The 25,585-nt window shown below is 45.7% G+C and overlaps 1 protein-coding gene across 2 annotated transcripts in view; it reads left to right on the forward strand.

Annotated features, from left to right (window-relative positions):
* Positions 1-377: 377 nt before the first annotated feature.
* PEDS1 (plasmanylethanolamine desaturase 1) overlaps positions 378-25,585 on the forward strand; it is a 44,014-nt gene continuing 18,806 nt past the window's right edge. Inside the window, exons 1-2 of one of the 2 annotated variants that reach the window (XM_075901213.2) lie at positions 384-778; positions 8,731-8,850. In XM_075901213.2, coding sequence (XP_075757328.2) covers positions 472-778; positions 8,731-8,850 — 427 coding nt within the window. In that variant the 5' untranslated portion in view covers positions 384-471. Of the gene's footprint in view, positions 779-8,730; positions 8,851-25,585 lie in introns of both variants that reach the window. The other variant, XM_075901214.2, reaches the window with a different exon arrangement.

Consider the following 25,585-nt stretch of genomic DNA (forward strand, 5'->3'; position numbering starts at 1 on the left):
GTGTTGCTCCATCTGAGCTGCCGCTCCTCCCCCCCTCCCAGAACTGGGGGTGCCAGAGCTGCTGCTGCTCCCTCCAGATGTGAAGCCAAGCCCCCTGAAGGCAACTCTGCAATGACACTTCGTCCTCCCCGCAGCTGTGCTGCGCCTCCCACGTTAATAAGGCGGCGGGCGTGGCGTGTCCCAGCCCGTGCGATACCTCCGCCCCGGGAAGCCAGCCGCGCGCTGGCGCGCCTCCAGCTGTGCTGCCCCGCCTCCTGTGCCTGCACCCAGGCGAGGATGTTGCTCCAGATGCGAAGGCGTCCGCTGCTGTTGCCATTGGCTGAGACGTAGCCACGACGGGGTTCCATTGGCCGAAGGGCCGTGCCGGAGGGGCGGTGATTGGAGGAGCGGCGCGGGGGCGTGGCCGCCCGCTGTCCCTGCCCCTCTGGCTGGCGGCTCCTGGCAGGCTGTGGCTGGCCCCAACTAGCGCTGATGCCCGTGGCGCGAGCGCTCTCCCTGGGCGGCTCCCCCGGCCCTGGAGCCTTGTTGCCCGGGCTGCAGCCCGACGCCGAGCCGCTGCCACCGGCCGGGGCTCGAGAGCAGGAGCAGCAGGCGGCGGAGCGGAGAGGCCGGGCCATGACGAGCGGCGGGGCCGAGTGCGCCCGGCTGCGGGCGGAGGGCGCCGGCCAGGAGCTGGAGGCCGAGGCCGTTTCCGCCCAGGAGGAGCCCGAGTGCGGCAGCCGGCGCTGGGGAGCCCAGCACGTCGGTGCCCGGGAGCTGGCGGAGCTCTACTCCCCAGGTGCGTGGGGCGCTGGGCAGGGGGCTCTGCTCTGGGGTGTGCGGGGCTGGGGAGTGGGAGAAAAGCGGGGGGGGGGGTCAGGTTGTGGGGGAGTGGGAGAACAGGAGGGGGCGTAGCCTTAGTGGTGTCTGCACCCCCAGAGTTGAGTGGGGTTTCCTTCTCCCTTGAATCAAGCAGGCAACTGGGTATGAATCCTTTAGGGCATAAGTCCTCAGGCTGGTAGCATTTGTTTTAAGGGGCTTGTGACGTCTCAGTTTGGGACCTGAGGAGGAAGCCCCATGGCCTTGATGTCTTTGTAGCCAGAAAGGGAATGTGGCTTGAAGGGAATCCTTTGGAGATGGAATGGGATATGGGGAGAGGGCAGCCTTGCTCTGAACCTTACGTCTCTCACTGTAGGGTAGCCCAATGATCTGAGCTGAATTTAGTGTCAGAACTGAATTGCTAAAACTAGGCTGCCACTTGTCCCTTTTCTTGTAATTCACACCACAGGGCAGCAAAGTATGCTTCAAAGTTGCTATGGCCACATGGCATAAAATTGGCCATGTCAAGCCACAGGTTATGGCCTTTGGACCAGGAAAAGTCCAGTTACAGCAAGCTCCATAATGATTGTGGAATAGACAGCTGGGAGTGTGGGGGCTGTAGACACAGTACTATGAGACCCATGATGGAGAAGAACAGATGCTTTATGGAGAGGTGATCTCAGGAAAGTGCAGTGATTGCATCAGGGCATTTTGAGGAGCTGAAGAGGCCTGGAGTAAGACGACTTTTATTAGGAAGCTAGGTGATGAACAGAGTTTGTGAAGGAAAAAGCAAGTGGAAGGGGGACAACAGAAAAATGCAGAATCTTTCCTTTCTGCCTGGAAAGACAAAACACTACTTTCCTTGGCTCCAGATAGCAAGGCCTGTGCATGCCAAGAAAAGCATAGTTGATTTGCTGCAGGCTGCATCCCTCTCTGTATCTCTCCCGACAGGCTTTTCCCTCTGCAGATTTGTGAGACCAATCTTTTCATTCTTTTAATTGTGCACACGCTCACACCCCTTTCAAGATTTAGACATAGAAGTTATTGTGAACTTGTATCAAAGGGCTTTTTTTTGTCATCCTTCTTGAGAACATTGTGAAACAGCTGTGTCCCACACTTGGTATGTGTTTCCTGTGAAGATATCTGGAATTAAACTAATCTGAAGTAGAACAGCAATAATAAACAGTTAATGAGGTGCTCCGTGTTTTTTCTGTACTCTAGACAAATTTTAATTCTTTGAATTTATTATTTTTACCAGTAATAACCATATCAGTTTTCAAGCAGAGATCACAAAGCACTTAAAGATAATTGCTTGTATCCTGATTTCACAGATGGAGAAATTAACGGATGGTGAAGAAAAATGGCTTGCTGAGTCAGTTATCAGGACAGGACTCAATTCCAGGTCCCTTGACTTCCACCCAGAGTTCTAGTCCCTAGGGGAGTGCAGCCTTCTCTGTTGCCTAGCAAGAGAAACTGTTTCCCTTCCCTCTCCCCAATCTTGCAATTCAAGTCTTATGTCCAGTCAAGGCAGTACCAACAGTAATATTCATGGCACTGGCATGTGCTAGTGATATACTACTTTGAGATTGGGCATGTGTGATTTTTTTTTTTATGTATATATAAAAATAAAATAAATATATATGTACACACCTCTTTCCAGGCTTTTTGGCATATCAATTTTTTGGCCCAAACAATCAATGTGCTATCATGTAACAGAAATAACGGCAGAAACTCATCTTAATACCTCTTACAGTCAGTGGAAATATATATTTTTAATGAAAGGTAGAGAAATTTTGATGCCTTATGAGAGCTTAAATCTACAGAAAATGGAAAAAAAATACTTATTTCAGCACTTAATGAATCTGTGCCTACTATTGCTGTTTCCAACTAAATAACCATAAATGGCAGTTTAGCTAAAACAGTTTAGCTCATGGATTTGAGGTGATTAGTAAAAATAAGCTTCACACCCAGTCAGAATGTAAATGCGTTCACTGATATTCAACTTTCTTAGCCTTTCAGGTTTCTGCATTTATTCCTAGTGACACACCCAGTTTCACTTGTTTCTGTATATTGGTCAAACCACACCTCTGCTAAAAGATCAGATATGTAATATTTATCAGACCATTATTCCAAATATGCTAACCTAACCCTAGCAGTGACTCCCTAGGCTTCAAAAGAATGAGTAGCCAATAATATACTTTGCTAGCTTTGTTAGGTTTATAATAGAACTTCTTCCTTTCTCGCTAGTCTGCTTACTCTCTGATGTATGAGATTGCTACCCTTACTTTCAGCCACAGATCAAAAACTAAGGAGCAGTGCAGTGTTCCCTGTTAGCTATGTGCTTCTGGAGTCACTCAGGAGAGAGTCAAATGCCGCCTAGCTGATTAGCTGTGGGCGCTGTGTTAGAGGTTTTTTGTTTCTACTGATGGTGCATATTCACATGTGCCTGGGTACACAGACAAAAATTGTTCTGTACAAGGATAGAAAATCTATGGAAAAGATTAGAGGGATCATTGGAGCAGTGCATATTGTGGATTTTGTAGGGGATTTTAAATGTATGAACTGGTGGGAACACACTGCAAGTTCCATATGTAAGAATAGTCTGATGCTTTGGGGGTCCAAATATAAAGTTAGAATAATGACTTTGTGGGGAATGACACAGTTCCTGAGTACATTGAAAATATCTACATGGAGAAATGTCTAGCATAACTATTAGGGATGTTAAAATGTGTTTATTCAATGCCATTTTTATTCTGGAATAAGAGTGCCTTTTTCTAGTTTACCTTATGTCACTTTGGTTTATTTCCCTAATCCTGTTTAAAAATGGTATTTTGTTGATCCTCCCTGTGTAGCAGCTGTTGAAGTTCAAGTGTTCCATAAATATCAGATGACCAGTGCTGCCTTCCACTCTTGCAATTGATTGATCAGACTGGCCAAAGTTGGGGCTATGTTTCTAGTCTCAGATGTCAGTATGAAGAAGGGACTTACTATCTCTAATATGAAACAAAATGCAGGACAATGTAGCACTTTAAAGACTAACAAGATGGTTTATTAGATGATGAGCTTTCGTGGGCCAGACCCACTTCCTCAGATCAAATAGTGGAAGAAAATAGTCACAACCATATATACCAAAGGATACAATTAAAAAAAAATGAACACATATGAAAAGGACAAATCACATTACAGAACAGAGGGGGGATGCGGGGGGGGGGAGGGGGAAGGAAGGTAAATGCCTGTGAGTTAATGATATTAGAGGTGGGGAAGGGGAGATGTCTGTGAGCTAATGGTATTAGAGGTGATAATTGGGGAAGCTATCTTTGTAATGGGTAAGGTAGTTGGGGTCTTTGTTCAGCCCCCTGGGGAGAGTGTCGAATTTTAGCATGAATGCCAGTTCAGAGGATTCCCTTTCAAGTGCAGATTTGAATGTCATATCTATCTCTAATATGCAGAGTTCCAGGGCTCTGGTAAACACTCTTTGGGACATGTGAAAAAGTGCCTTGACGTTTCCCACATTATCAACTAATTGCTCCTTATGGACCTCTCAAGTTAGCTCTTCTAATCAGAATGCCATTTGTCCTATGCAGAATGTGCGCATTACAGGCAGACCCCGAGTTACGTGGATCCGACTTATGTCGGATCCGCAGTTACGAACGGGGTTTTTCTCGCTCCGGAAGATGGGAGCGGCGGGACGCCCAGATGCACCGTGGTCCCGCTGCCCACCGCCGGGGCGATAAAAGCTGCTCTGCGTCTCCCTGGTCTGCTGGGGGGGCTGTCCTGCTGTGGTGCTACGGGACCAACCGGCGGAGTGCCCCCCCAGCAGACCAGGCAGACGCGGAGCAAAGCCGTGGAGCACGGGGGCAGCCGGACAGCCATGGCGCGTCTGGGCTGTCCCGCTGCCCCCGTGCTCTGCGTCTTTGCTCCGCGTCTCCCTGATCTGCTGGAGACCAGCAGACCAGGGAGACACGGAGCAAAGCCGCGGAGGACCCAGGTGGCGGGACCGCGGTGCGTCTCGGTCCGCCGCCCGTGTCTCCCTGGTCTGCTTGGGGGGGGGGGGGCGCAGCTAGTGTGCCCCCCCCCCCCAGCAGACCAGGTTTTTCTCCGGACGCCTGCGGTAGAGCAGCTGGGGTGCTGCTGGTTGGTCCTGTAGCGCCACTCTGGGCGCTACTGGACCAACCCGGCAGCACCCCAGCTGCTCTGCCCCAGGCGTCCCCAAGTCAGCCGCTGCTGAAACTGACCAGCGCTGATTACAGGAAGCCGGAGGAAGAGTTGCTCTGCCCCGGGCTTCCTGTAGTCAGCCGCTGGTCAGTTTCAGCAGCGGCTGAATCTGGACGCCAGTTCCAACCTACATACAGATTCAACTTAAGAACAAACCTAAAGTCCCTATCTTGTACGTAACCTGGGGACTGCCTGTAATTAACTTCAACTTTGGGTACCTTGGAGGCCTTTTTAGAGCAGACTTCCTTATTGTAACCTTATGCTTCTTTCAAAACCTGTTCTTTTTTTGGTGTTCCTTTAAATTGCTTTTGTTCTGTTCACAAAGTAATTTGCTATCCAGCATCCATCTATACAACTTAGATACATTCATCTTCTCAGACCAAAGTGTTTTTAATTTATAACCTCCATTATAAATGCTGGATGCAAAGCAGTAATTGGGGTGGAGTTTGACAGTTTGTGACCTCCCATGTAGTAATCTTGTTGACCCCCTGAGGGGTCCTGTGTTTGAGAACCCCTGGAGTAGGATGTGTTGACCTCTCAAGATACTTATTCCTATCCAATTCTATTTCTGATTTAATAAAGCAATGCTTTCTGGCCGTGTTGTGTTACTCGGCTTACTCCCTTAACTCCATTCACCTGAAGAAGTAGATTGGTATCATGAGCTTTCTTGGGCACATCTACATTTTTGTTAGTCTCTAAGGTGCTGCCAGACTATTTGCTGTCTGTTTGGGGTTTTTTAAGAGAATAACAAAATGTCCTGCTCATCATACAGACCCTTAATCACCATATATTTTTCCTCTCTGTGTGCAGCTTAGCAAGGTTTTCCTAAACACCCAGAAACAGGTATTAACATAGGTGCTGACTTTCCCCTATAGCAGGGGAGGCGGGAGTAGGGGAGGGCTCAACTCTGGCCAAGTCTTGCCTCTTCCCTGCTACCTCCTTCTGAGCACACCCTGTGTGTGCTTGGAGGGGCGAATTGGTCAACAGGACCACCAGCTGGTGGGATGGGAGGGGGAAGAGGCGGAATGAGGGAACTTGGTGCTGGTGGGTGCCCAGCACCCATTCATTTCCCCCCCCCCCCCCCCGGGGGGTGCTCCAGCACTGATAAGTTGGCACTGGTAGTCTTCTACACTGCAAAAAGTAACCCTTACTTATGGCTGATATCTGCAACAGGTACACTTGAACAGGTGCTAAACATGATTTTATTGTAAAAGTAGTAAGTGGCTAATGTTCAATACCTTTTCAGAAAGGTGTTAACTTCTGATGGCTTGTGCTTGACAGTGCTTATATACATGTTTTGTTAGTCTTTAAAGTGCTACTAGACTGACTGTTTGTTGTGTGTTAAGTTTTTCCTGTTACACACTAACTTTGCTACCCCTCTGAAGCTTATATAAACTGTTCAGCACCAGTTCAGCTTTGTGGCAGATAACTGTTGTCAGCAGCAAGGAAGTTGCTAGGGCAGATGAGATGTAAGAAGTGAAGTGATTGGGACTTTGAATAGCTAATAGAATATTCATGACTTGTAACCACAACAACTGTTGTTTTTTACGGGCCATTTTAAAAGACTGTAAATACACCTCTTTTTATTTTGTCTAAGAGTGTCTCCCTGTCCTTGACTTGATTAGCCAGTAACAAATGGATGGTTTCTAGCTCTGGTTGTGATTTGCAGGCAATCTAGAGTGTAATTTTATCCTGAAATACCTACTAGACCAGTGGTTCCCAATGCGGTGCCCGTGGGCACCATGGCGCCCGCCGGGCCATTTATGTGCGCCCGCGGAGCAGTCTGGGCTGGCCCCACCCCCAGGCGTGTGGCAGGTGCCAGCCCTGGGTGCATGGCCGGCCCCGGGCCCGCGGCACCTGGGCAGCGGCACATGCCGGTGCCGGCCCCAGGTGTGCGGCGCATGCTTGACCCCACCCCCAGTCACGTGGCCTGTGAGAGGCCCCGCCCCCAGGTGCCCGGTAGCCCCAAAATGTTGGGGACCACTGTACTAGACTGACTAGGCACTGTTTTCCTGTTACAGACTAACTTGGCTACTCCTCTGAAACTTATATAAACTTCCTTTTTATAAAGGAGAGGAGTGAACATTTGCTGAAATATGATGAACTGTAGCAAGATTCAGCTGATTCTCAGATGGCACTTGTGTTGTCTTCACAAGTGCCTCAGAATTTCTTGTCATAGCTTTATGTCCTATTGTTTCATGTTATCGTATAGAACCTTGAGTTATGAACACCTTGAGAATGGAACTTGTCTGTAACTCTGAAACGTTTGTAATTCTGAATTAGTGTTTTTTCAAAAGATTACAACGGAACATTGACTTAATATAGCTTTGAAACTTTGCTATGCAGAAGAAAAATACTGCTTTCCCTTTATTTTTGTTTAATACGGTGGTGCTTTTCTGCATCTGCTGCTTCCTGTTTGAATGCTTCCAGTTCTAATTCTTTGGCTAAGTTGGTACTATTGTGTTTGTAACTCTGAGGCTCTACTATACAGGAAGCCCCTGACTAGCGACTGCCTAAGTTCCAAACCTCCACACTTACAACCATTTTTGTCAGTGCAGAAGGGGCTGAAAATGCCCAACTTACGTCCTTGGCACCTATCATAAATGAGGGTTCGAGTTATGATGCCCCCGATTTGCAACGCAGTTGGTTCTAGAAGAAGTGTCGCAAGTCGGGGGCCTCCTGTATCCAAATTTCTGCATGCATCTGAGACTCAAGACTCTTAGGTGAGAGAGAGTTGGGAACAGAATCCATCTGTGTTGCTTTTTAGCACTCTGAGAATTATACCCCATAAGCTTTCACTGAGAGTGTGTGAAATGTGCTCTTAATTTGAGTTGACTAACTTGAAGTAAAATCTTAGGAAAGATTAGGCAGTTTGTCATTTTCACACAAGTTAGCAGATTGAGTTAAAGGCTGCTGGGAAGACTAATCTTTAATATTACTTACTAGCTGGTGTAAAAACAAACTCCTTTGGCTTAATTAACTCAAGTTGGGGGGACATTGCGTTTTTTCCTCGTCAAAATAAGCCTATGAAGGCTTGGCCTGTTAATGCCTAAAGAGCTTTGAGAGCTCCATATAAAATGTTATGAATGCAGCTTTGACATGGGCACTGGAATACCAGAGAACACATTTTTCCTGTTCATTTGGTGTACTTGTTTGAATATGCTAAACGAAACATAAAAACACCTTTGGTTTGTTTCCCTAAAATGATGGAAGCTTGTTTTTTATGGCCACTCTTAAAATAGCCTATGTACCTGGATATGGGGAGCAAAGGCAATCACTTAGACTCCTAAGACTGAAAAACCCTGGTGAAGGGATCAGTACTTTGAAACTGAACTTTTCCGCTGCTGACAGTACTGAAAAAGTGCCATTAACAGTGAAGAGACATGCTACTTCCTGTTGCTTCTCAGAAAAGGTATGGCACCTTCAAAAGCAAGGCCAAAGCTGAGGGGCATGACAGTGAACATTGCAAAGAAGAAACTAAAAACAATGGGGCAAAATGTTTTTTTTTCTATCCTTGATTTTTTTTTTAAACTAATGCTGCATAGCAGGAGTCTTTCTGACTCCAGACAAAATACTGCTCCCACCACTAAAATTCTTGCCTCATAATTTCTAAAGATGAGAGAGGAAAGACTGAGAAATACAGGAAATGGACTACGTTGGCTTTTAATACACACTGTTTCAGATATTACTATTAATGTGTCGTCTTTTATTCAACAGGGAAACGACTGCAAGAATGGATCTGTGTCATCTTATGCTTCTGTCTGATCTCTTTCAACTTCTATAATCTCCTCTCCTACTTGAGCCTGGACCATACTTTCTCAGTTATTGTTGGGATATGTAAGTAGAAGCTATTCACAAGGCAGTAATTGAATTATAATATTAGTGTTTGCATTTCAGTGACCGGGAAAGACTTTCTGTGACGCTTGGAAGTATGCACTTGACCACAAGCCTGTGTTTAGATGCTTGTCTCATAATTTGAGGAGACAGATAATGAATATCTGCAGCTAAATATTCGGTGTAGGGTGCAAGTTAGGATTGATCATCGCTATTCCAGGAGTAATGGGCTTAAAGTGCAGCAGGGGAGGTTTAGATTGGACATTAGGAAAAAATTCCTAACTGTCAGGGTGGTCAAATATTGGAATAAATTGCCAAGGGAGGTGGTGGAATCTCCCTCTCTGGAGATATTTAAGAACAGGTTAGATAGACATCTGTCAGGGATGGTGTAGACGGAGCTTGGTCCTGCCTTGAGGGCGGGGGGCTGGACTCGATGACCTCTTGAGGTCCCTTCCAGTCCTATTATTCTATGATTCTATCCCAACCATTTCTAGGCTCTTGTAGGTAAAATTGGCTCTGTAGGAGTTTTTCCATCAGTGGATCTCAAAGAACTTTACAGAAGCGGACCACTAATTGTTCTGATACTTTTCCCCAGCTTCTAAAAATTCTTTAATTATGCAAAAAGCGGTCAAAAGATAAATAACGGCGTCACAAAATTGTCATGGATAATTATCTGAAGTGCTGCATGTGTGAGGGGATCCCATAGGAAGAGTGAATGTTGCTCCCTGATTCTGAGGCTGGCTCTTCACCAGCTCCAGCATCATTCAGAGCAGTCAGCAAATCCTCCATCCCTGTTGCTTGTCAGGATGCAACAATGATTCCATCCCAAGCCGCCTCTCCCATGTGCCTTCCCTCTTCTAATGCATAGACAAGTGAACAGGGCAGGAGCTCCTGTGGGAAGTCTATAGGATTGCACTAAAGGCAGATGCATAATTTGGGCTTTTGGGGAGTTAGACTCCAGGGAAGAGTGTGACACAGTATTACCATTGTGGAAATAGTGCCAGGAGTATCAGAATCTGAGACCTGACCTTCACCTTCAAGATATTGTCTGCTGTCGTTTAACTGAGATAGCAGAAAACACTTGCTTATCTCCATGTTGTAAGTAACAGATCAAAAGTCATTTCTTTGTGGATTAGTCTGCTGGTCTGGAAACCTGTAAATGCAAATTAGGAAGATAGACCAGATTTTGTCTGGCAGTTTATCTGATCTGGTCTGTTTACTTTTTACCAATTTGCTTTTACAGGTTTTCAGATTGTCAGAGTCTGGTCCCCTTGCCTTGCTCTGGTGATACAAGGGAGTTGGACCAGGGCTGGGCAATAAAACGGTGGTGGTTCATGAGGATTAGCCCGTGTCACTATACAGGCAGTCCCCGGGTTACGTACAAGATAGGGACTGTAGGTTTGTTCTTAAGTTGAATCTGTATGTAAGTCGGAACTGGCGTCCAGATTCAGCCGCTGCTGAAACTGACCGCCAGTTCTGACTTACATACAGAATCAACTTAAGAACCCCAGGTGTCCCCAAGTCAGCTGCTGCTGAAACTGATCAGCAGCTGATTCCAGGAAGCCCGGGGCAGAGCAACTCTTCCTCGGGCTTCCTGTAGTCAGCGCTGGTCAGTTTCAGCAGAAGCTGACTTGGGGACGCCTGGGGCAGAGCAGCTGGGGTGCTGCTGGGTTGCTCCAGTAGCGCCGCTCCTCGGTGCTACTGGACCAACCCAGCAGCACCCCATCTGCTCTGCCCCAGGCGTCCTGATTCAGCCGCTGCTGAAACTGACCAGCAGCGGCTGAATCAGGACCTGGGGCAGAGCAGCTGGGGTGCTGCCGGGTTGGTCCAGTAGTGCCCAGAGCGGCGCTGCAGGACCAATCGGCAGTGCCCCAGCTGCTCTGCCCCAGGATCCAAAACAAAAGCCTGGTCTGCTGGGGGGGGCACACTAGCTGCGCCGCCCCCCCCCCCCCCAGCAGACCAGGGACACGGGGAGCAGAGCCGCAGTGGCAGCGGGGTGCCGCACCTCTGAGGCTTTGCTCTGGCAAAGTCTCAGAGGCACGGGACCCCGCTGTGGCTGCAGCTTCAGTCCCGGTGCCTGTGGTCTGCTGGGGACGGTCCCCAGCAGACCACAGGCACCGGAACTGGCAGCCGTGGCGGGTTCCCGCGCTTCTGAGGCTTTGCTCTGGCAAAGCCTCAGAAGCGCGGGAACCCGCCCGGTGCCCCTGGTCTGCTGGAGACGGTCTCCAGCAGACCAGGGGCACCGGAGCAGCCTACGAACGGGGCTTTCTCGCCCCGGAGCTCGCAGGTAGCAATCCGCCACCTCGACCTCCGGGGCGAGAAAGCCCCGTTCGTAAGTGCGGATCCGACGTAAGTCAGATCCGCGTAAGTCGGGGACTGCCTGTATATACCTTCAGCTCTGCAAGTATGGGCGATTTGCAGCTCTCGTTGGCTGGGAACGGTGATCCATGGCTAACAGGAGCTGTTTTCCCTGTAATTGCAGAGGCGCAGGTAAATATGGCAGTGTAGGGACCTGTCGGGCTAACCCTGGTAGACCAGATCCAGCCTGTGGGCTGGTATTTGCCCACCTCTGGGTTGGAAGCTGCCTGGATCACAGAGATGCTCCTGCTTGAAGGAGCACGTAGCATTGCACAGCTAACTTCTCTGTTCACTTGCCCAGGCACTGAAATAGGGGGAAGGTGTTTGGGAGAGGAGGCTTGTGACTGACTCATTGCACTCTGATAGCAGCAGGGATAAATGATTCTTTGGCTGCTCGGAATGATGCTGAAGCTGGTGAAGAGCCATCCTGAGAATCAGGGAGCCACATTCACTCCTCCTGTGGAGCCTGCTTCTATATTCCGCTCTGAGATAATCTGGCCTGATTGTGTTCTGTACCTACTGTGAATTACTTTGGGAATTTCTAGGTAAAACTTGTTTGGAATTACTAGTTGCCTTTCTTCCAGATTTTCATAATTCCTATTCTATCATCTCTCTCAAGTGTCAGTCATGATTATCCACCATGCTAAAGTGCTCTTGATATTTCCTGGAAAAACTTGTAAACTTCATTCCTCCTTCTCCTCCTTCCTCCCCTCCCCATTACGAACATCAATACATTTTCACTGCTAAACAGTGGAGAGATTCTGAGGGGAAAAAGGAATTAAGAAAAAAAAAGCCCTTTGTTAATGTGAGTCCTCTAATTGGAAAAAAAACTACTAAATTACTAAAAATAGTAGGGAATGGAATACAATCTGAAAGGCTGTAAAATGTTATCACTACAGTGAAGTAGCTCAGCATATTGCTTATCTCTTTCCATGGTTCATAGAACACAGGCTTTATGAATTTGAATAGCAATTATTTTTAATATCAGATGTTGGAAGCTGGTTGTAGTGAACTCCTGCTATAGTAATTCTGTTTGAAATACTCAACTTCCATTTGGATGTCAGTCTCATAAATTAAGAGATTCAGTTCCAAATATTGAATGGGATACTATAGGGACAGATTCATTCCCAAATTATACCATATTAATCCTGCAGATAGAATGTATATTGTATGGATGCAACAGAACACAAACTGAGTCAAAGGTGGTTCTTGTATATTAATAGAATTGGGCTCCATGTAACAAATTGCATACTTAACATAAAATGGTGCCCAAAGTGCAGAGGACTAAAAGTATCCCCAGGTGAGTGAGCATTGTACAGGTTGGACCTCCCTGATCCAGCATGCCTGGGATCTGACTGGCTCTGAATGAGGGATTTGGCTGGACCAGGGAAGGTCCTTTTTGGATCCCCTGCCACCAGGCCCCCAGCCTGGCTCTGTTCCTGGCATGACCACCTGCTGAGTCGTCAGCTTCCCACTACTACTACTACTGGCCCAGCTGGGCTTGCGGCCACAGCGGGACTGCCGACCTCCCTATCAGCTCCCTTCCCGCTGCTGGTCCCGCAGGCCTTCTGGTCCCACCAGCTGCCTGCTGCCATGCCAGGCTCCTGGTCCCACTGTCTGCCTGCTGTGGATGTTGTTTAACCAGGGTGTCTCAGTTCAGAGAGGTTCAACCTGCAGTGAAATGAACAAAAGAACACCATGTTGATTCAGTGTTGTATGGAGAGCTGTAGAGGGAATTGAGGTAGAGAGGTTAAAAAGAGCATGTAAAATCCTGTTTATCTGATTAATTTCCTAAAGGGGGACAGGCGGGGGGCTGCTTTAGCACTGTGGTGGGCCCGGCCAGTCTGGAACAGCCCCCGCACCCGCATTGGGCCATTTGTTAACCTGTAAGCATCACTCTGTAAGGGTGATGCTTATCGGTTAACAGGTTAACCACTGAGGGTATGTCTACACTACCCTCCTAGTTCGAGCTAGGAGGGTAATGTAGGCATTCCGCACTTGCAAATGAAGCCCGGGATTTGAATTTCCCGGGCTTCATTTGCATAAGCAGGGAGCCGCCATTTTTAAAACCCCGCTGGTTCGAACCCCGAGCAGCGCGGCTACACGGGGCTCGAACTAGGTAGTTCGGTCTAGGATTCCTATTCCAAACTACCGGTACACCTCGTTCGAACTAGCGGGGTAGTGTAGACATACCCTGAGATCCCTACTTGGTATAGTGTTTGGCTTAGATTGTGCCTTCTAAATACTGACAAACTGTATGTTAAATACTGGTTTCTCTACAAAGCATGAGGCTAACAAACAGCTCTGAAATGTTTACTTTCTGCTGCTTCTTGTATATGTGATGTTTGTACCATGTGCTAGGAGTGGGTGTTAAGGAAAAATACCTACATGGGTTTTATGAAATGAATTTAATTTAATAGAAATGAGAATATACTTGCAGATGGGTCTTGTTAACCCAAGTGCTTTCTAATATGTTTGTCCTCTGGGGAGGAGCCTTGAATAAATGCTATGTGAAATAAGGATGTTACATGTTGTATAATTGAATAGTCATGTAACTGCATAAAATTTTAGTGGTTACACGACTATTTGATAGTCCCCACTGTTGGGGTCAGCAGCCAGTGCATTCCCAGCCCACTCCCGGGGAGCCCCCTGCCACCCTTCCCTGCTGCCTCTGTATTAGAGGCACCAAAGGTGGGAGGAGGGCAGGCAGATCCTTGTGCTCACTGTGGAGTCTGCTTAAAGCCAGCTCCTCACGGGTACCCGCTCCCGCTTCTTCCCACCTTGGTGCCATCAGAGGCAGCGAGGGGTGGGGGGAGAGAAATGCATGTAGTCAACAAGATTTACCAATAAACCCAGGTTTATCAGCTGATCATCTAGTCCTCTACATGATATCCCTAATGTGAAATGTACATTTCACATTGTTCCTTGTGGGTAGTGGATTGAAATATAGGTTCCTGTTCAATATGAGCAGTGTTGTTTGTTACATGTCAAGCAAGTATAACAGTGATGGCTATTAGATATTGCTTGCATGAGCTTTTGGTCCTTGAACCTGAGCGGTAAAACTGCTTGGCCAGTTCAGTGGCCCTTAAACTTGTCTCTCTTGTTCATCTGGCTGATTTTTCTCTCTTCCCCCAACCCCCTTATGAATTATTCACCTGATTTACTTGAATTTTAGAATTGTTGTCCCCCTGTTCCCTTCTGTTTCCCATTTAGGGGATGGGGTGCAGGAAGGAGGACAACTTGCATGGGAATTACCCCATGAACAAGAGACTGTAGATAAGGGAAGAGATCAGCAATTCTATTTAACCCATACTCTGTTCCCTCTTGAGATGAAAGCCAGCTGGGAACAGTGATGAAAGCCTGAGTGCTCTGTTGTCCCAGTTAGGAGCTTAACTGATAAGGTAGCCAATTCACTGATAATACTATTTAAATAGCAGTGAATGATTAAAGTAGCAGAATTTGGAGTCTGTGTAAATATAGTAATGTGGAAATAGCTGATAAACTATTCCAAAATGGATGCAATAGAATGCCATAAAGTAATATAAATGTCCCACAGAAGTAAGATGCTAAGCTCTAATATTATTCCTCTGGGCGGGGCGCGCTAATGCCAGAGTTTCATTTGATTCAGAATTGCTTAATTTCCCTCATACTTTTCCCAACCTTGTCTATTTTTAAAAAAAAAATACATAAGGCCAAATTCTGCCTTACAGTAAGTGGGTGTGTCTTATATTGACTTAAATGACTACACGTGTGACCCCAAGTAGTGGTCCCTATAAGCTGAGCACATAGGCAGTCACCCAGCCCATCTTATTAGCAGAGTGCCAAAAGCTGGGAGCATGTGTTTGTATTGGTGGTGCACATGTCTCAGTGCATATAACAAAACTTATTCCTCACATGGATTGAAAAATTAGAGGGAACACTCATCCCAAAGGGTTTGGTCCATAATTAAGGAATTTGACTTTTTTTAGTTGTCCTAATTCTGAATTACATTATTCTGAGTATGGAACACAAAGAATTAGTCATCCATCCACCAGTGTCTAGTCTGAATACTCGTATTAGTTGATCTGTGCACTTGCTGAAGAGTCAACCATTAGTGATGGAAAGGGGATAAACAGTTGACCCGGTAAGCATGGTGTTAAGGCAGTGATTACCATGTAACTGGTTAATCGGTGCCCAGCCAGAGCAGACTGCATATAATTTAACCGTTTTAACATTTTAAATGGGATTCTACATCCTTGCACCCCATTGGTCATTTTGGCAAAACCCAAAGAGCTTTGAGCTGAAGAGCTTTGAATGCAGGAGTTATCTTGTTTTATTGGTGTATGAATGTTATGAACCTTCTGCTCTTTTTCTAAGTTTAATTTGAAAGATCTAATGTATTAAAAAAAAAAAAAGACTCCTCAAATAGTAACAATAGCTTCATTATTACCACCATGTCAATGGAGATATCAAATGTTTAACAGAGAATTCTGAACTGGATTCAATATTACCGCTTGTTTGTTTTAATCCAGCTGGGATCTGTAGAAATCATTGTTCCTTGCCACCTGTTGAGCTTGTAGAATGAACTGAAGGGTCTCAATCCTTTTCTGGTGGATGGTTGTTGCATTACAGCATCTGCTGACTGCTTTCTTGCCAGTGAGATTGCATGGGCTTAGAGGAGAGAGGGTCTTCCAAGCAGGAGAGGAATTATTCTGCTGTGTAGGGAAGCATGTTGTGCTGCTGCCTGTGTTGTATCTATTCTAGAGTAAACTGAAGTTCTGGCTCAAGATACCATTCATTAGAGCCACATTTTTTTTCAATGTAAAAACAAAAGTGGGGGTGGGGAGTTATTTCCCATAAAGGTGAAAACCTGGGGGACTAGCAAAAACCTCTTGAATTGTAAAATATAGAAGATCCAGTAGAACATCTGAAGTAGTACCTACAGTAATTGTTTTCTGTATAGTTTTCTGGTGTTTTGTCTTCGCAAAGTGTACATTGGAGCATGAGGTTCAGAGAGCATGTCTGTCTTATCTAAGCAAACTCCACTTATGACAGCTTGCTGAACATGGCCATATGGATGTTATGGCTCTGACACTGGGTCAGGCTGGCCATCAAAGTCCAATCTATCCAGCACCTGGGTCTGAGCTCAGGTGGCTAGTCCGTGATGCAGCATCCATACTTCAGAGCACTAGCTCATGTGCAGCTACCTTGGGGCGGGCAATAATTTTAGACAGGGACTGCTTCAGAAATTTTTGAAGTGGCCCCAGGCTGCTGCAGAAGCAGACCCTGACTGGCCTGGGGTGGGGGTAGCCCATGAAGTCTTTGCCCCCACCTTCCTCCCCAAGAGACAGCCAACTCTTCTGAACAGCTGGCAGTTCCCTCTTGGAGCCCACACCCCTGGCGGTGGGAGAAGACTTCACATACTCTCCCCCAGCCCCTTGGAGGGCCGGAGCCAGCCTGCTGAGACCCTCTTGCTCACTCTTGAGCTAGCTGGTTTCTGTCTACCCAGGCTGGGAGGCATGCTCCCAACTGCAGAGCAGGCATATTACTTTCCCTTTCTGTATCTTGAATCTATTTAAAATATATAATGACTTTCACAGACTCCAGAAACACTTAGATCTCTAGGGGCCTGGATCCTGTCTGTGCAGGCTGTCACGAAGGCAGCCACTTCCTGCATGATGTGAGCAGATTCTTTTATTAGTTTACAACATGCCAAGTCAGATGATATGTGCTGTGCCAAATCACAAGCTATGCCGAGTCTAATGCAGGGAGAGAGGCTGGTCAAGAACTTTGGTTTCAGAACGATTTCTGAATTAAAGATTCTGTGTGTGTGCTCAGAAGAGCTGACCTGGAGAAGAAAAGATAATTGGGAATGTGTTCATTTCTGACTTTTCCTGATATGCAAAGATGACCTAGGAGCCTCTGGGTTTGGGGAGCTTTTTGTTTGGTTGTACAGGGTGGGGTGTGTATTCTGGCTCTCTGTTGACTGAAGAGTAGTGGAAAGTCTCCTCGTGAGGCAAAGCTGAGCCATTGAAGGGGAAGTGGTTTTGAGTAAGACTGTTTAAAATTCTGGGGTGTTTTAACGCTTTTATTTAATTCCACTGCGTATTCTAAGTATTTGCCAAGACATCCATGAGTACACCTGCCCTCTCAGGATATGTCTACACTAGAAAGTCAGTCAGCCTGGGACAGGGGTCAGGTTACCAGACTTTACAGACTGATCTAGAAGCAGCAGCGCTGGAGTTGGTGTGCTAGCCAGCTTGCATGCAGCCACACCCCCTTCTCTCCCTCTAATCCCCCCCCCCCCCCCTGCATTTTTAACAGCCCATGCTCATCAGTTAACCATGTACACCAGGGCTGGGCAAGATGTGGCCTGCCTAACACTTTGATCTGGCCCATGAACTGCATCTGGCTATTTTCTGTTCATGTCCTGCTGCCTGTGCCACCAAATTTCCAGACAGTGGCTCAGGCAGCAGGATCCTATGTAAATGGCCCACCACTCTGTCACGGTGCTACCCTGGCAGGGGCTGAAGTCACAAGCCTTTTAGATAGCCGCAGCAGCTCTGGGTAGCTGCCAGGCAATACGGTAGAGGTGGGGCTGGGAGACGCGAGCCCTTTTCTATGGTTTTTAATTCAGAGCCTCCAACCCCAGACTAGTCTGGGGGGAAGTTAGCGCCCGGCCCAGCCCTGCCCTGCCCTGCCCTGCCCCTTTTTCTCCAGGCCCTACCCCTTCCAGGGTTGGAGCTGGACCATGACCATGTTGTAAAATTTATTAAGTGGCCTCCCTGCAAAAATTATTGCCCACACCTGATGTACATGGTCAAAGTTTTCACATCCCCAGTGTAGACTGGGGATGTCAACGGGTAGTCCACTACATGATTAACAGATAAGCCTTGGTTTATTGATTACATAATCTTAATCTTACTGATTACATGCACTCTTTTTCCTCCCCGCCCCCCCTTGCTGCCTCTGTATCCGAGGCAGCAGCAAGGCGGGCGGAGGGGGAGGGGAAAGAGGAGCAGGAACTGGAGCCTGTGAGGAGCTGGCTTTAAGCAGATGCCCTATGAGCACCGGATCCACTTGGCCGCCTTTCCCCTTCCCACGCTGCTGCCTTTGATAGAGAGGCAGCAGTGTGAGGGGTGCAGGCTGGAGCTGATATGCATGGCGAGCCAGCTTTTGGCTCTCCATGTGTGCCAGCTCTGCAGACCCACCTGTCCCCCCTCGCTGTCTCCTACAGAGGCAGTGAGGGGGAGCAGGCATGAGCCAGCTTAAAAGCTTGTTCTTCCCTCTTCCCCCCGGCACCAGCTCTGTGGACAATGGCTGGTCTCCAGCAGCAGCCCCTGTCTATGGAGCAGGGGGGGGTCCGAGCTCCCCCACAGACAGAGGGTACTCCATCTCCCATATGGAGAAAGGCACCTACCATAACCCCCCCCCCCCCCCCCCAGCTTCCAGGCTTGTACCTGTAGAATATGCCATCGTGCACGGCTTGAGATGAGCAGTGTAAATTTATTTATTAGTTCACCACTTCATCAATAGGAAGTGGATAGACACTTGAGCAATTTGAGACACTTCAGGCAAAGTCACTGGTGAAGATAAATAATATAACACATTAATTGACTGCAAAAGGGTAGATTTTGTGTTAAGTTTAAAAAGTCAGTTACTGAAAGAAATAAAATAAGCACTAAGTCTAAGCTCTCAAACCTATTATACTGGGCATCAACTAGATTAAGCAGTTTTTCTCATCCCTCTGGATATTGCAGTCCTTAATGTTTAAGTTTGCTCTTTAAATTTGGACCAATCTCCTCTGTATGAGTCTTCTCTGTAACTTTGCTGCTTGCAGCATAGGTGGGACAGGAGAAAGGCAAAGTATGGGGCCCACTGTTGTCTTCGTTACATCTTCAGTCCCATGGGTTTGGAGAACATAAGTCCAGGCAGGTTTGGTGGGCATTGCTGAATCCCTGGGCAAGTTTGAACAAGTCCCTTTGTGTGGCCTCAGGCAGGTGAGTCATTGCATTGTAGCTTCCTTGCTAGACAATGGCTATTGATTGTTTTGGCACCTGCTTGGGTGTTGGTTATTTTCCTTGCAGTTGGTTTCTGGGGAGTTAATGTTGGGCTGATTCCTCATTTTGTAGCATGTTTTAGTGACAGCTTTACAATACAATCTTATTTCATATGCTGACAGCTTTACAATACAATCTTATTTCATATGCACTAAAGATATACATATTTAGATAGAACAGTGGGTTTCAGCTGATCATAACCTTTCCCCTGATACCTCATATGTCATGCTTTATATGTCAAGATCACAATTACATATAAATGAGGGATATCGGGCTTACAGGGTGCTCCCCCAAATGAGACTCTAACAATGTTCTCCTCCAAAAGGAACTGCCAGAATAAACTAGGGATGCAGGAGTTTAACCGATTAACCAATGGCTGCTGTTAACAGTTAACTGTGTGGATGCCCATGCAGGGTTTAACCGCATAACTGGTACAATTTTGATTGGTTAGACTGAATATTTTTATTCATATTTTTTACGTCCTTAGAGTAAAGGGCTGCTGAAAGACTTAATTGATCCAGTTGGATTGAAACCAAAGTGTCAGTATATGGCAAGAGGATTGCTCACTAAGCCACCCAGGAGGTGAAATGCTGGGGTGAGGGAGAACGGTCTTTTAGCAAAGGAGGAAGTATCCTTTTTGGTGTGACTGCAGCATCCTCTATACCAGCTTGCTCTGGGGTCCCCATGCTGCTGTCGTGTTTCTGAAGATACAATATAGTAGAAGAGTCCTATGTCGGTACCCTCTGTAAAGCCATCATTTTTCAGTTCTAATCAGAATTCTAGACGCGCGCATGTCGAAGTGTGATAGGAAGAACGTCTCATACACTTCTGTCTTGCCTGGCTCTCCAGCTGGCTGGATCCATCCAAAGCAAACTAGTTTTGTTACTGGGTTGTTGGGTTTTGTGGTGTCTTTTTCTTTAATTTAAACTTGGTCTTTTAGTTTGCTGAATTAGGGATGAATTGTGTTTAATGTCTGGCTGGCAACTTCTGGCTGTATCTCAGTCTACAATGTCTGACGGTCTGTTTTTCCCTCTTTCTGGGCACTTGTTCACTGTGGGCCTTCTCAGGTGTAACTCTTGTGAATTGGGGAGTTTAGAAACGCCTTAAACAAAGCTTTAGTACAGCTGAGTTCTATTGATTTAGTTACCATCTGAGGGTACACCTACCTAGCATTGTTATTTTGGAATCACTGATGTTCTGAAATAACAGTGCACATCTACACGACAAGCCTTTCTTTTGAAATGATGTTGAACTGGAGGGCTTCTTACTCAGACTCATGGTAACCCTCCTTTCACAAGGAGTAAGGGAAGTCGAAGGAAGAGTGTTCTTCCTTCTAAATCCTGCTGTGTAGACAGCACCAAAAGCCGAATTAAGCTATTTTGACTTAAGCTATGCAATTGATGTAGCTGAAGTTGTGTAGCTTAATTCGACTTTAGCCCTGCTGTGTAGACGTACCCTAAGGGAACTGAGGACCTCAGAAGGTGCTTCCGTCCTTAATCTGGTACTTGCTTTTTGAATCTTTTGGGCTGAACTGAATGTAACTCTCAACGTATAACCACCCAACATGGTTTCTGAGAATTGAGAGACTGGTTGAGTCATAAGAACAGAGGTGTGGTCAGGCTGTCTGAGAAAAACCTATCGTGCACTTTAAATTGCTTCTGCTGTTTTGCATTTAACTCTCTCTTGCTTTGATTGTCTAACCAATAGAATCTGTTTTTAATCTCATAAGTATCTAACTTTCAGGTGTAAAGTAGAGGACCTTGAGACTCTACTCTCTTTTCTATAGGCCCCACACTGTTTGTCTTTTTCATGGATTTTTGCACTGTGTTCATGTGTGTGTCACAATAATGGGAGACCAGCCAGAGATACAGTGGTATTCTAGTGTTTCTGAAAGAAGTATAATACAGTGACTAGACAGAATGTGTTTAGGAAACAAGAAGTTCTGTGTTCCATCCCACCTGTTGTCACTAGCTCACCATTTTACCGTGAGTAGAGACTTAACACCTGTTCCTCATTTTCCTACTCTTGCCTCATAGGAAATAGCTTTGCTTCTGGCTTAAATTTTATAAAGTGCTTTGAGATCTTTGGCTGAAAGGTGCTATAGAATGACAAAACAGAAGTAGTCGTTACAGTTGACAGAATAGTCATTTGGGGTACGTCTAGACTACATGCCTCTGTCGCCAGAGGCATGTAGATTAGGCTACCAGACATAGTAAAATGAAGTGGCGATTTAAATAATTGCCGCTTCATTTAAATTTACATGGCTGCCCCGCTGAGCCGACAAACAGCTGATCAGCTGTTTGTCGGCTCAGCGCGATAGTCTGGACGCGCGGGTGTCGACATCAAAGGTATTTGTCGACCACCCATGTAAGCCTCCTGGGATGAGGTTTACCTGGGTGGTCAACAAATACCTTTGATGTCGACACCCACGCGTCCAGACTATCGCACTGAGCCGACAAACAGCTAATCACCTGTTTGTCGGCTCAGCGGGGCAGCCATGTAAATTTAAACGAAGCGGCGATTATTTAAATCGCCGCTTCATTTTCCTATGTCTGGTAACCTAATCTACATGCCTCTGGCGACAGAGGCATGTAGTCTAGATGTACCCTTGGTGTCCTAATATTCAAATGTTTCTGTCAACGTGTTCCATGTTTTTTTCTGTTTAAATTTTTAGACAGTACTGTTTAGAAATAGATTTTTTTTATCATTAAACTATACCCAAAGTTTACTCAAACTTTGCGCACTGTTAATTTTGGGGGCAGTGCAACTAAAGTTAATGTGTTCAGGAGCCTGTTGCTACGGGCACAAACTGTTTTGTCACTTTTCTCCTGCCCCATGTTCTGTGAGCCTGTGACTAGTAGCTACAAAGTTTTGTTGTTTCGTGCTTGTTTGATGTTTACTTGTTTGTAATATTCCCTATAGCTTAGATCAGGTCTTGCCAACCTGTGCAACACATGCATTGGCAAAAGGAAAAAAAAAAAAACCTCTGGTTTTTTCTAGCTACGTAGCTTATGTCCTTTAGGGACCATCTTTCTACAATCTGTTGAGACTCAGCTGTCCTGTTGAAACAGTTAGCCTCTCGTCTAGGCTATGCATCCAGATCCAATCTTAACTGCTTTAGTTTGTATTTATCTGTAATGGCCTGCCAGGGTCTGAGACTTTTTTTTTTAAACTTAAAATGTTGCAGGATTCTTTCCTTTACTGTTAATTGTGTTATAAAACATGGACGTCGTCATTATTCCTAATTTATCATGTAAATAATTTGACAAAAATAAGGGGACAACACATTTGTATGTGGAATGTAGGCAGGTGTTACTGTTATGGGTATACCTATAGCAAGTTGTTTCTAGGAGTAAAGATGTGTTAGTGGTAAACCATATAGAATTATAGAATCATAGAATACTAGGACTGGAAGGGACCTCGAGAGGTCATCGAGTCCAGTCCCCTGCCCTCATGGCAGGACCAAATACTGTCTAGACCATCCCTGACATTTATCTAACCTACTCTTAAATATCTCAAGAGATGGGGATTCCACAACCTCCCTGGGCAATTTATTCCAGTGTTTGACTACCCTGACAGTTAGGAACTTTTTCCTCATGTCCAGCCTAAATCTCCCTTGCTGCAGTTTAAGCCCATTGCTTCTTGTTCTATCCTCAGAGGCCAAGATGAACAAGTTTTCTCCTTCCTCCTTATGACACCCTTCTAGATATCTGAAAACTGCTATCATGTCCCCCCTCAATCTTCTCTTTTCTAAACTAAACAAACCCAATTCCTTCAGCCTTCCCTCACAAGTCATGTTCTCTAGACCTTTAATCATTCTTATTGCTCTTCTCTGGACCCTCTCCAATTTTTCCACATCTTTCTTGAAATGCAGTGCCCAGAACTGAACACAATACTCCAATTGAGGCCTAACCAACGCAGAGTAGAGCGGAAGAATGACTTCTCGTGTCTTGCTCACAACACACCTGTTAATGCATCTCAGAATCGTGTTTGCTTTTTTTGCAACAGCATCACACTGATGACTCATATTCAGCTGGTGGTCCACTATAACCCCTAGATCCCTTTCTGCCATAGTCCTTCCCAGACCGTCACTTCCCATTTTGTATGTGTGAAACTGATTGTTCCTTCCTAAGTGGAGCACTTTGCATTTGTCTTTATTAAACTTTATCCTATTTATCGCAGACCATTTCTCTAATTTGTCCAGGTCATTTTGAATTATGACCCTATCCTCCAGCTTAGTCGCAATCCCTCTCAGCTTGGTATCATCTGCAAACTTAATAAGCGTACTTTCTATACCAATATCTAAATAGTTTATGAAGATATTGAACAGAGCCGGTCCCAAAACAGATCCCTGCGGGACCCCACTTGTTATGCCTTTCCAGCAGGATTGTGAACCAATAATAACTACTCTCTGAGTACGGTTATCCAGCCAGTTATGCACCCACTTTATAGTAGCCCCATCTAAGTTGTATTTCTCTAGTTTATTGATTAGAATATGTATATTTCTGTTTGGGGAATTTAGCAAGTTACATAAACTCCATTTGCAAATGTTTAGTCATTCACTTTCAAGCAGTTATGATTAAGTACACAATCTAGGGGAAAATACACTTCAGTGCATGTGACACTCTTCAGTCCAACACATCTCTTCCCAAAAATCAACTGAGTAGGAATGAAACTGTGCTGGTGCAATTCACTTGCAAAATCACAAGCAAGGGAAAGTAAGAGTTGTTTAGCATGATATTGGAATTGTCCCCAACAATGTGTCTTACTGTCACAAATTCAAAAAACAGAACAAAAAAATATGCCTGATACTCCACAGATACAGGAGGTACACAGCTGCTGTGCTCCTTCCTATCAAGTTCGTGGGTTCAGAGAATTGCCAGTGGTGGTTAACTTGCACTTATACAATGTCCTTGTTCCCTCCCTATTGCAATTCTTGACTTTTCTCTTCCTCTTGCCACCACCCTCTCTTGCCTGCCATCTATTTCTAAATATCGGAAGCTGCCTTTCCCTAGGTTTCTGCTTGTATTGATGTATGGTATAAAACCTCTAAACCCCTTAACAAGTCTCAATTCTTTTGAGTCACATTCACTGACTGTATCTCCCCTTTATACCTAGTAACTCATTGCTAAGCCTCTTTCCACAGTGATGCTTATTTTGTAAAAGTAACTACCAGCTCAAGACTTTGCTCCATTAGCCATTGCACCTTTGCCTCTGCCTGAGGTCCCTTGCGGCCTCTTGTTTCTGTACCTCACAGTCCTGTATGTATCAGGCGGTGGCTGGTTTTGCCCTCTTTCTGGTTAAGACCAGCACCTGCCCTCCTACTTTAATAAAACTTCCTTTCTCTGCCCCTAGGTGTTCCCCTCCCCTCCCCCCCACCCCGGATATTTAAACAACCTCTGTGGCTCTAGCTAAAATGCCTGCTAAATTCTGTGCCCATGAACTCTGCTTGCTTTCACCTTCTGCTGAAGCCTGCTAGTTTTACTCACTTCACGATCTACTTTTAAAGAGAAACCACCTCTGTGTCCCAGGCTTCTGCTTCCACTTCCTCTCTTCAGCTGAATAATGTTCTGCATGAACAGTATAAAGACACTTAAAGATTTGGCTAGTTTTAGGCTACTTTTAATTGGTCTACTAGCCTAAAAATAGCTTAATCCATTTGTTGAAACACAGTTGTTTTTTAAATCAAATAACAAATGAAAGCTTTCATTAGACACTTAGTTCAGAACTGATTTTTTTAAAAGAGCATTAATAAAGTTTTAGAACATATTATATATTTGCAGTTGCATTCCATAAGGTTGTCATTGCCCATTATTCTTGGGCATGATATTTTCTGAGATCTTTCTAATCTATCATAAAAGAAGTATTCCGATTTCCTGTGGATCGGATTGAAAGTCAAATTCAGCAAAAGTCACTTTCTCTGCTGTTATACAGTGGCCTTGCTTCTAATCCACATGAGTCCATACATCCCTGTATCACAAACGCTTGGCTTCCCTCTTTACTGGATATATATGTCTGGCCCTCCCTAATGCTGTCACTCACAGTTTGGCTGTGTTTTTTTTCCCCTCCATACCTCACTACATCACAAGAAGGGAAGGAAATTATAATCACAAGTCTAGGAGGCCAGAGACCTTTATTATATTCCATGTGTTGTAATAAGCTTCCTGTGTGCTTTAAGTCATTTAGTATCTGTACCTCCATTTCCTCATTTAAAATGCCTGTCTTGTGAGGAAAACTAGGTTAAATCCCATAATGTCTGTGAGGTGTTTTTGAGAGCCTGAAAACCAGGTGTTGTAAACTATGAAATATTATTCCCCCCCCCCCCCACCCCCCCATCAATG

This window comes from Pelodiscus sinensis, chromosome 17 (genome assembly GCF_052426305.1).
Source record: "Pelodiscus sinensis isolate ZL-2025 chromosome 17, ASM5242630v1, whole genome shotgun sequence".
NCBI lineage: Eukaryota > Metazoa > Chordata > Testudines > Trionychidae > Pelodiscus > Pelodiscus sinensis.